Source organism: Pollicipes pollicipes, unplaced genomic scaffold (assembly GCF_011947565.3).
Source record: "Pollicipes pollicipes isolate AB1234 unplaced genomic scaffold, Ppol_2.1 Scaffold_2555;HRSCAF=2994_pilon_pilon_pilon, whole genome shotgun sequence".
Classification (NCBI taxonomy): Eukaryota; Metazoa; Arthropoda; class Thecostraca; order Pollicipedomorpha; family Pollicipedidae; genus Pollicipes; species Pollicipes pollicipes.
The window spans coordinates 7,692,376-7,704,070 of NW_023596136.1; the positions used below are offsets into that span (position 1 = coordinate 7,692,376).

The 11,695-nt window shown below is 61.5% G+C and overlaps 1 protein-coding gene across 1 annotated transcript in view; it reads left to right on the forward strand.

The window, feature by feature from the left end:
• The window catches only part of LOC119108088 (ankyrin repeat domain-containing protein 27), a 56,352-nt gene extending 53,992 nt beyond the window's left edge, over nucleotides 1-2,360 (forward strand). Inside the window, exons 5-6 of the mRNA XM_037231668.1 lie at nucleotides 2,103-2,238; nucleotides 2,355-2,360. Of these exons, the coding sequence (XP_037087563.1) occupies nucleotides 2,103-2,238; nucleotides 2,355-2,360 (142 nt within the window). The remainder of the gene's footprint in view (nucleotides 1-2,102; nucleotides 2,239-2,354) is intronic.
• Nucleotides 2,361-11,695: the final 9,335 nt, after the last annotated feature.

Below are 11,695 nucleotides of genomic sequence, written 5' to 3' on the forward strand. Positions count from 1 at the left end.
ACACGCACGCACGCACGCACGCACGCACGCACGCACGCACGCACGCACGCACGCACGCACGCACACACGCACGGAGTGCTCGAGCTCTTTTGACCAGAGCCCTGCCAGAGAACGCCACTTCACACTCAAAGAGAGGGAGGTCAGCCATGTTCTCAGACTGGTCCAGGAGAAGCCATTGCTCTGAGCGTCCTCATTACCAGACGGACCGCAGGCTATGCGTCACTCAGCACCTGTCCTTTCAGGTCAGGTGGCGCATTTTTTTTTGTCCAGCCTGCGTGCCCGCCGTAGCGTCAAGGTCGGATCCGGGATCGATGTGCCTTCCTTCGATACGATCGATGAGTGATCCAATTTTATCATACCACAGATAGAGCCAGACCCAGACCCGTGTAAAAAACCCTGCCACCAATTTTGTTTTGCTAGGCGGTGCTGGAAAGCTGGGGTGTAGCTTTTTGGCAGACCAGGAGAAAATTTACGAAAGTAAAATAAAAGCAGGCGCGTCGCAGGGCCGCCGGGCGGAGCTGGCGGGTTTATGCGTCGTCAGGATGCCGCTGGAGGGTGCGGGTGCACCGGCGAGCACGGAGCCTGTTTACTACCACCAGGTGCCGCCGGCCATAAGCAGCTGCGCGGGGCGTGCGTGCGACAGCATGGCCCGCGCCCTCTTGCGACCCCTTGCCAGACTATGGAAAAGTACCGGCGGCGCTCGGCGTCGACCGGCGCCGCCGGCGGCGCTCGGAAACGATCGACAGCCCGTTACTGGTAGCGGTTGCTGTGCGGCTGGCTGGCGGGCTGAGTCCTCGGGCAGGCCCGGTCAATAGGTACCCTGCGCAGCCCCGCAACGTGGCGCGTCAATAGGGTCGCACGTGCTGCCGTGGCTACGGGGACGCTCGCCGTTCGCTCTGGCACGTCTCCTGCAATGCGTGAAAGGCAAGACACTACTCGCTCCGTCGGCTGCTCGTAGGGTCCGTTGTTGGACTGAACCAAACCCTTCGCTGTCTCGCTGAAATCACACTTCGAATTTGTCGCTCGTATTGCACGGAATCCAGCGATATAGCTGAAGAGAGGTCGGTGTAAAACAGAGATGTTGCAAAGTTTGACGGAATTCGGCAGTGCCCTTGCTGGTCCGGGAGCGAGCTGGCACCCATGCAGGACTTTCCACACAATATGCCGCCAGGTGCTCTCAAATGTTTGGAAGCCTGACTATGCCACAGTATCGCCCACCCGCTCACCCCCCTGTTGCGAAACACATGGAGTCTTCTTGCGCTGATGTACACAGGTGAACGCAGGGCGTGTGCAGTGTTGAAGGCACATGCTCTTCTTGGATACGCCTTTTTATTTGATGGTCTTGTCATGCTTAACGCATGAATTGTATGTCAACAGATGCTCGAGATCTTGCCTTTGGCAAAAAACGTTGATGATTTTTTCCAGATTGAGGTGAAGACTTTTGGTGGAAAGGATTTCTAGATCAGTTCCAACGCTATGCAGTGCTCGTTGTGTGAGCCCTGATCCAAAAATCCGATCATGGAACTTCAAGCAAACAGCGGAATTTTTAGGACGGAAGTCCAACGTGCCGTTAGGCTCAGCACGGCCCGTACTGCCCTCTGACATCACGTGGCCTTAAACGTGACCGGCGCCACCGGCTGCGGGCCATCCCGGTGGGGGGCAAATAGCGAGCGTCTGAAAAGATGCGAGCCCATCTCGCCACGGGGGCGGGGGCGGGGTGAATCGGAAGTGGACGGGCTCATCACCTGAGCTACCGGGACGGACCGTCCTCTTCTACTGTGAGGGCAGTGTTTGAATCCCATGAGGGGCTTTCGGTATCCAGGCTTTGGTTGCCTCGAATAAGCTCGGTAGTAGATTGCTATTCGCCGTTCCGCATTTTGTGATCCGTTTCCGTTAGGTGTGTTTATGTGACACACCCATGCCTTGTCTTGCTGAACCTTACCCACGTAGAGTGTCAGCGAGACAGTATGCGTTCGACAGCGTCTGATGATTGGATGCTCGTTTCTCACCTGGTCATAACCGCCGTGCAGCCGTGCTAAGTTGTGCACGATCCACGCCCGTTGGACGTGCCGGCTCTGACCACCGGGCGCCGCCTCCGGCAGGAAGTACGCGCAGCGTTCGCCCGCCGACCTGGCGGCCGACCAGCCGGCCGTGCTGGCGCTGCTGACCCGCTACCGGGTCACGGCCGGGACGTCGCGCGGCGAGGGCGACGGCGCGCCCGGCGGGTCCGAGCGCAAGGTCAGTGGAGCTGCGGCCTGGCCACAGGGGCGGCTCAGCAGCAGCGGCCGGCCGGCACCGGACGCGGGGGACGGGGCGGCTCCGAACACGACGGACGCCTCCCGGCTGATCCACAGGTGTGAGGATTGATAGCAAGGTCCGGCGCTTACTTCCAGAGATTGATTTACGAACGGTGAGAATGAACTGAGGTTATGATATTGTCATATTGCGCTTGATTTTTGCGACGGAAACGAAATTAAACAATTAACAGAGCTGGAATAGTGTACACCAGCGCCTGCCTCCATCATCGTTTTTCGGTCTCGTCTTTTTTAAAATGTATAACAGAGCATAATTGGGATGGTGGATGAAAAGGTGGCATCCCACGCGACCAATGTTGGCAGTGGCCCGGTGGCTCTGATGCGATAGTGTTGTTACAATTGGCGATAGCGTGCTGTCTGGAGGTGTGCGTCGCTTACCGCACAGCTGCCACACCAGCCGTGGGGCGGGGGTGGGGGGTGGGGGAGGGGGCGGGTTGGAGTGGGGAGAATGGACCGGTCGGAAGGTAAAGGGAATGTGCCGGAACGGTCCGGAATGGTCCAGAACGACAAGCGTCACGAATGTTCTGCGAGCGTGACGAATGTTCCAGAAGCGTAACGAATGCTTTGGATCATATAGAATGATGTAGAGGTTTCCGGAACGGATAACCCGCTAGAATGCTTTCGGGGCGTGAGGCATCTGTGGGATGTAGAGATACAGGCTGTAGAACCCTACTTTTCCAAAACATGGCATGAGCTCGATGTACTCCCAAAGTGGTTTGCATTGAACTGAGGGACGTTTTGTCTCTAGCGCGCCAGTGATCCCCAGTCGTGCTGGAATGTCCTAGGTGTCATTATTCGTAGGGCTCAGTCGGTCATACATGACAGTCACAGTATTGTTAACTCGATTTCAGTCATTTGTCAGTGAACATCGAATGGGAGTGAAAAGCGAACTCAGTCCTGAAGAGTAGGTACCAGGGCCACTGCAACTGCTGCACGTAAAAGCGTGTCATGGGAAAATGAATAAAGGAGCACGACCATGCGAGCGATGTGAGCGATGCTGAAGCGTCCCTTCCTGAGCGAGAGGCGTGATAGCGCATGCATGCCGGTCCATTGTGGTGCACTTCAATTGCTCGATGTGTTGCGTCTCGCCGTGCAACGGCATTCCGATTTCGCGCTGCTGATCCGGTTTTTCAGCAAGTTGTCTGCAGTCAAGCATGAGCCACGAGCATGAGCCCGAACTGGCTCGGAGTAAGTGTTGCGCAGGTTCATGCGTTCTGCGCAGTGGAGACATTCTATCGGAGCTAGTTGTGTAGTACCATGCATGCCGGCAGGAAGACGCCGATTAAGGTGCAGGTACTATGCAGGTGCTCTGCGTCATGAATGTCGCGGTGGTAAGACTTTTGCAGACATGCATTTTCCATGAGAAGGAGCCTTTACTAAGTCGATGCAAGCGTTGCGCAGGCCCGCGCGTTCTGCGCATCGGGGAAGCGGGGGTTGGAAGGGGGGGGGGGGCATTCCATCGGAGCTGGTTGTGCACTGCCATGCATGCCGGCACGACGGCGCCGAGATTGGCGAGCAGGGCTTGCGCGTCATAAGTGCTGCCATAGTCTCCGCAGGCATGATGTTTTGCGGGTTAACTTAGCTCACTAGCATATAAGGTAGCCATCTCGGACAGCGTCGCTGCATGAACGATTGCGATTAAGCTTTTGATTGCACGCTGCGTCCCGTGTAAGTGAACGTTATTTACTCGTACTTAACCGTGCAGCCTGCAAACTTTTATGATTCAGTGCGCAGTAGGAGGTATAGAGGTAAAACACTTCCTCACACGCGGCACTGGGGCCAAGCTTGATCAATGTGTACCGGCCTAGGCGCCGGTGAGGCCTGGTGTGCGCTGGTACTGGTACACATAGCCACTCACGGTGCTCAGCGCAATGCATGCCAGCGCATTCTGGAAGGCATCGACCAAGTCTTGATATAGTCAGCTCTTACCGCTCCGGTATCGACGGGATTGAGTAACGGCCTCCTATACAGTGATGCGGCGTTGTCGACGTTCCTCTGTTTGGTATTGCTGTCCCCGAGAATGGTTCATCCACCATTCACCAGTCGCGGCCAGAATAGGCTGGCGACCTTCGGTTGTAGAGCATTGCATAAACTCGGTGTTGTTCACGCGTTAGCGTGTACGTTGCGTGTGGTGGGTGCTGCTCACCCCAAAATTGTCACGCCATACTCAGTTTGGTGAGGTGGCTGGTATATTGTGAGGCTCGCTGTCGCGCATTGGATGCACATGATGCACGTCTCTCAACGGAACACGTGTGCCGCGTTGTGTGAGCCTCCCCGGCGCGACCCCGCCCGGGCAGCGACGCGCGCCGGCCGTTCCAGCGTGCAGCCAGTGTTTGGGGGCCAGGCCCCAGGCGGGCGCGTCAGAGGGCTGACATGTCGGTTGTCGTGAGGCCTCAGACAGGTTTGTCTTCGGGCTGGCATGTCGGTTGTCTTGGGGCCTCAGACCGGTATGCCTTGGGACTGACATGTGGGCTGTCTTGAGGCCTTAGACAGGTATGTCTTGGGACTGACATGTCGGCTGTTTTGGAGCCCCAGCCAGGTTTGTCTGGGGGCTGACGTGTCGGCTGCCTCGCCAGATGTCTCAGACGGAGCGGCGCTCGGAGACAGCCTCACCGGCCACCGCGCACTCGGCCGGCGGCGGGGAGCGGCACACGCTCGTCTCGCGGCTCGACAGCGTCGGCTCGCTCACCTCGCTGCTGAGCGACGCCGCGCTAGGCCCGGCGTCTTCGGCCGGCGCCGCGCCCTCGCCGCCGCCGCCACCGCTGGCCGACCGGCAGCCGCAGGTGAGGAGGCGAGCTGGAATGGCCGCCGGAGGGCTGGAGGAGGCCAGCGCGGGCCCGGGCCGCCGGAGGGCTGGAGGAGGCCAGCGCGGGCCCGGGCCGCCGGCTCCGGGGGGCTGCCATCGGCTGGGGGACGCCAGTGCGGTGCTCGTGCGTGCGCCGTTCTCTGCCGAGTGCCCGGGACGGTGTGTGGTGACGGACGGCTGGCGGACGCGTCTGTGACGCACGTGGAGCCGATGACACCCACGGCTGCAGGAGCGGCGTCAACGGCCGGTCGCAGCGAAGCCGCCGGGACTGGCGTACATGTCACCGCTGGTGGCATCGGTACGGCTTCTCCAGCCATGGCAACTGGACACTTGTCACCACACGCGCAGACCTTCTATTTGCGCTTAAGCGTTGTGTGAATGTTTTTTTTAATAAATTTGGTCCGAATCCTTTGAATGGATGGATTTCTGGGATCAGCGCTCACGCTAAGCAGTGCTTGTTGTGTGAGCCATGACCCCCACCATCCGATCGCGCAGTTCCAGGCAACGGCAGAATTTAGTGGCGAAAGCTTAACGTGCCGCAATGCTCGGCACGGTCCGTCCTGCCCTCTGACGTCAACTGACCTTTAGCGCGACCGCTGCCACCGGCCGCAGGCCATACCTGCCAAGGGCAAATAGCGAGCGCCCTAAAGCGACTGGAACCCATCCCGCCACGGATGGGTGGGTCGGAATGCAGGCGCTCTAACCAACTGAGCCACCGGGACGGACAATATGCGTTAAGAGCCGTACTTTCATACGTAGCAGCCGCACCTGACTTGTCCCGCACATTGTGGACGTGCGTGCCGCGGCCGGTGCGTCGGCCGCCGCGCCCCGGGAGCCGCCCCCTTCGCTGACGCCGCGCCGTGCTGGGCAGCTGTGTGGTGACCTGTTGTGGCCGGTGCGCCGGGTCGCCGCGCCGCGGGAGCCACCCCCTCCGCTGACGCCGTGTCGTTTTGGGCAGCTGTGCGGTGACCTGCTGTGGCCAGTGCGCCCGCTGGTGACGGACAGCCGGCTGCACCTGCTGTGGCCGCAGCCGCGTCGCCTCCAGCAGCTGGGCGGCGCGCCGTTCTGTCCGCCCAAGGCGCTGGCGGTGGCCGTCTCCCGCAGCAGCAGCGTCGGCCTGCACAGGTACGGCCGCCGGCCGGCGACACACACGGTGCGGATTGGTGTCACCGGGGAGCTGGCGAATAGGTGGCCTTGTATGTTTGCTTGGTACGGGCTTCAGCATGTGCTGGAATCCATTCACTTGGCTCGTATTGTGGTCTCACGTCAGCCTGCACAGTAGTGATGCAATTCCCCCGGTGGCTAGTCAGCATGGTCTGGCCGCGGTGAAACTGGCGGGGAGCAGTTCATTCTCTTCGATATTTCCTTTTTGTACAACTTGACCACCTGGGTTTCTTCGATTCGCGTACTTTTCTATTTCCCGCCAAATGCTCGCACCGTTGTGGAGTTTCGTCGTCGCGGGGCCGAGTCTTCAACGCTGTTCGCGTCTGACCGGCGCCATTTCGCAGCATCCTGGACACGTGGGACGTGCACCGTACCGACTTCGCCGCACTCGGCTGTAACATCAAGATGGCGGGCGTGCAGAGCGGCTCCAGTGGCCAGCTGACGGCCGACGTTCTCTGTACGGTCTCAGACAGACTCATGTCCGTGCCCGAGTCGTACAACCTGACCATCCGCGCGAAACAGGTGGGCAGCGACACGTGTTTCTCGCAGCCGTCGTATCACGTTCAGGTGTCTGTGTCAAGCGGATCGCGAGGACGCCGCCGCTAAACAGTCTGCCGTCTGCCGGCCGTCTGCCGAGCCTCGACGGTGATCACGTCGAACACTGATGGAGAACGCGGTTCTGCGTGACTGGTTCGTGATCCTCGCGATGAGCGCCACGGGCGGCGGCCTGTCCGAGCCCACGTATGTCCCCCGCGCAGCGGAGATTCACGTTAGCCGCGGCCGTGCCCGCCCCGCCCCGCCCCCGGCCTCGCCTTGGCCGAGCCACCCCAGCCCCGGCGGGCCCGACCCACCGCGCCAGCCACGGTCGAGGCGATGGGGGCACCGACGGCGCTGGCCCCGGTCCCGAACGGGGCGTGGACGCCGTTTAACCGAACACGCGTGCCAAAGGTCGGCTGGCAGCTGGCCAGGGGCTGTCCGCCGGCCACGGAGCGGCCGTCTTGTAACGTGGTATGCCTCAAACCGGCTGCCGGCTGTTTCGACGGATAGGCCGGAATGCAGCACGTATGGAGCTAGCGTGTTATGCAATGAATAACGGCAGTAGCCATGAGGACCGACGACTGGGGACTGGTGCCGCACATTTGTTTGTCTGTCTCTTCCTGTGACAGATTGCGGTTGCGGGCTCTTGTCAGAAGTGCCCCGAAATGATAAAAAGAAACAGGCTTCTGAAAGTCATGCTGCCCCACCCGTGTGCCCTAGTGTTAGCTGCGGATCTGCCCGCCCAGGCCGCGTATCCGAGTGTCAGTTCACCTTCCCGCTCTCCGGCTGGCATGTGCGCTTGCTGCGTTAGCTCACCGCCTGCCCGCCAGGCTCGGGTGATCCTCTGGACTCATCCAGGCGGGTGGTTAAGCTCTGCCGTTCGGAGGCTCCGTATGCGACTCCCCCACCCCCCTCTCCGTGAGGTCCTTGCGCTCCCACCAAGTCGCCGGGTGACTGAAGCGTTAATTGCTTGTCTCGCCGCCAGGTTCGCATTTGTGCCGGCGACGTAGCCGGCCTGCGTCACGCGCTGTCGAGCCTGCTGCAGCTGCTGCGACTGTACAGGGAGGACGGCTGTCCGCAGCTGCTGGTGGCCGACCAGCCGCGACTGGCGGAGCGCGCCCTCCTCCTGGACCTCAGCCCGCATGGCCGCGTGCCCCGCCTGGTCAGTGGGCGGGTCGGCTCGGGGGCCCGTTCAGGGGGTTAGGGAGCGGGCGTCAGTCACCAATCAGTGGGGACTGGTCAGGCAGGGGATCAATCGTCAGGCGAAGCTCTGTCAGGGATTGTCACTCGTTGGTCGGTGGAGGCTGGACGGTCAGAGATCAGTCACTCAGATCGGTCAGATTAGAGTCACATCAGTCAGCCATCGGTAAGCGCACACAGGCATGGATCGATCGGCATTCTACGGCCAGATGGAGATGAACGGTCACCGATCTAAGTCAGACCGGCAGTCGCCGTTCAGTGGTGGATCGTCGGCCAGGATTCAGTCCGGACTGGCCACGCAGGAAACGTCGCCAGCGATCAGTCGAAGCGAGATAGTCAGTGGTTAGTCGGGGCTCAGTCTGGGCTGGGCGGTCGGGATCAGTGGTCAGTCGGTATAGGTCACCAGTGAGCGTCCAGTCTGGTCTGTCATTCGGAGCGGCCGCCAGCTATACCGACAGATGCCAACGGCGACATTGGGAAATATCGAGGCTCTCTGCGGGATGGCCGGTGGTAAAGGCCTGTGTTGCCCACATTGAAAAGCCATTTGTGGAAATGTACGCTTATTAGCGCTTATGTTAAGGAAAACTATCGCTAGTTTGGCTGATATTGCTTAGTTGTATTTTGTTTTGTTAACATGAACAGCGGCCTCTCACGAGCTTTGATGAGATCCTCTACCAACGGTGTTTTATTTAAGCGCTTCATTTTAATGGAAACGGTATTTCTCACACGTGTATGTCTGTGAACGGTGAAAATGAACGGAGAGTGTTGCTATGCCACACGTTCCAGAATACGGCGCCAGTGGCCGACTGGTATTTGTGAAGTTATATCCAGTCACGTGGATGCGCAGCATTCACAAGCATATACCCTTGGTGGTGGTGGTGGCGGTGGAGGGCGGGGATGTCATTGTCCGATCCTGACCGCTGCTGGTTGTCACAGATGTCAGTCGGGGTGTTAGGCACGCCTGCCAATAAATCCTACTGACGCCTTCACATTCTCCCCTGGCTGCCTTCGTGCTGCGCGAAAGACCTGAAACTACTGTGATCGGCCCCGCCCGCACCCGCTCCGTGCCACGTGCCGCTGAGGACCCCCTGTCCGGGCCGTCCCTTCACGCCCGCCCACTCCGCCCTGACACCTGGCGGCCCGGTCCGCACCCGCTCCGTGCCACGTGTTGCTGAGGACCCCCTGTCCGGGCCGTCCCTTCACGCCCGTCCACTCCGCCCTGACACCTGGCGGCCCGGTCCGCACCCGCTCCGTGCCACGTGTTGCTGAGGACCCCCTGTCCAGGCCGTCCCGTCACGCTCGTCCACTCCGCCCTGACACCTTGGCGGCCCGGTCCGTACCCTGCTCCGTGCCACGTGTCGCTGAGCATCCCCCTGTCCGGGCCGTCCCACCCGTCCACTCCGCCCTGACACTTGGCCGGCCAGGTCCGCACCGGCTCCGTGCCACGTGCCGCTGGGCACCCCATGTCCGGGCCGTGCCGCCCGTCCACTCCGCCCTGACACCTGACCGGCCCGCCGCCAGGAGTCGCTCTGCCACCTGGTCGACTCGGCGGCCGGCCTCAAGCTCAACCGGCTGCACCTGCTTCAGCGGTTCGGCGCCGCCGGCACCAGGCTGCCGTTCTCCATACCGTGAGTGCGCCGCGGCATCCGCCAGCGTCCCCAGCACCGTCCGACCTGCGGCTCATCCCGTCACAGGCTGTGGCATGTGTACGTGTGTGATATATGGGCAGCGGGGCCCGCCTTCTGATACCCAGCGGTGGGCCCCGTCCGATCATCATCACCGTCGTCGTCATCGTCATCGTCAACGTCATTTCCTTATCATTTTTACTATTGCCATAATCATTATCATGATGACACCCAGCGAACGGAAGGTGTTCTCGCTGGTCGCGCTGGCCGGCATGGGACGTGCGCTGGTTTACCATTATGCAGGCACCCACCGGCCGCCATCCGCATGTTTCGCACGCCACGGAGCTGTGTGAGCCGAACGGCCGGCCCCTTGTGCTGCGTGACCGGGGCTGTGTGTGTGCCGGCACCCAGAGTCCCTCCTGCCCGAAACAGGGAGCTGGTGTCGCTGGATCGCTACTGCACGGATCGAGGCGTGGCGGTGGTGCCGGCGCTCGAGGTGCCGGTCGGCTCATCGCTGGAGTCGCTACAGTCGAGCCGGGCCGACATGGACGCCTTCATCAGCTGCTTCGCCAGCGTCAGGTGGGTGACGCGCCCTGCCCCGCCCGCTGCCTGTCTGCGGCGCCATGCGCGTGCAGCGGTGCACTTGTCACAGCGGTCTCAGTGAATATCGCGCGACAACCGGATCGGGGGTTTCATATCGCTCCACTCCACGCTGTGCGCGCCAACGCCGCCAGGAGCGGCGCTGGCCTTGGTCCCGACTCCGGCGTGCTCCGCCCTGCCGTGCCCGAGCGTGCCGGCGCTGGCCTTGGTCCCGACTCCGGCGTGCTCCGCCCCGCCGTGTCCGAGCGTGCCGGCGCTGGCCTTGGTCCCGACTCCGGCGTGCTCCGCCCTGCCGTGCCCGAGCGTGCCGGCGCTGGCCTTGGTCCCGACTCCGGCGTGCTCCGCCCTGCCGTGCCCGAGCGTGCCGGCGCTGGCCGTGTGCACTGACGGCCGGCCGGCGCCGCAGGTGGGTGCACTTGGGCCCGCACCTGAGCGGGCTGCTGTGCGGCGGCAGCGGGCCGCCGCTGCTGCACCTGCTGCCGCTGCCGGCCGGCGCCGCGCCGCTGCTCTGCGCCAACTCGCTGCGCGCCGCACTGGACCGGCTGCCCGCCGACGTCGTGCTGGTCGAGTACGGCTTTCAGGTGGGTGGGCGGAGACTGAGGCCGACTTCCAGGTAGATGGGCGGAGACTGCGGCCCGCTTCAGGCCCGGGGCATGGTGTGCAGACTGTGGGACGTGGCGGCCGGTGCTCTGGTGGCGGGTCAGTGACCGGCACGCGGATTCCGAGTCACTGGAGCATTAGGATCTGCTGAAGGTAGCTGCGCTGGTTGTGGGGTTGTGTTGTCAGGTTTGCTGAGATAGCATGCTCACAGATGCCGTTGGAAATAGACTATACTTCACTTCACGCGTCTCCAGCAGCGGACCCCGACTGAGCGCGACGATGTCGCCGGATAGGGCCGCATCAGCTGGTACAGAACGCGAGAGACTGAGGAGCTCGGCTTACAGATTGTGCTGGGTTTGCGATGACTCTCGTACACATCTGCGGTGACTGGTGCCGAACCACGAGGCGGCGACGCGTCCGTCAGCCCCCCAGCACCGCCCGGCCTGAGGTTGCCCCGCAGGCTGTGACATGTGTGCGATGTGTTGTATGTATTGTATTGTATTTATGTATATGTATTGATGTGTTGTATCGATGTTTGCCCGACAGGCAAGTATTGCGAGTGGTGGGCGTCTCGGCAAGGCTTCTGAAAATAGTATTTATGCGATCAATACAGTTTTGTGTAGGTAACGTAAAGTTTTAGCAAAGTTTACTCGCCCAATCCGCAGTGTGAGTCGCGCCGCAGTGTGTACGAACGACTCAATGCGCCCCTGGCGGCGGACAGGCAGACTACGACTTCAGCGAGCCCTGCCAGGCGGCGGCCGAGAGGGGCCTGGCGCTGATGACGACCGCCGGCACGGCCGCCTGGAGCTCGCTGGCCGGCTGTCCGGAGGCGGTGGTGCTCAACGTGG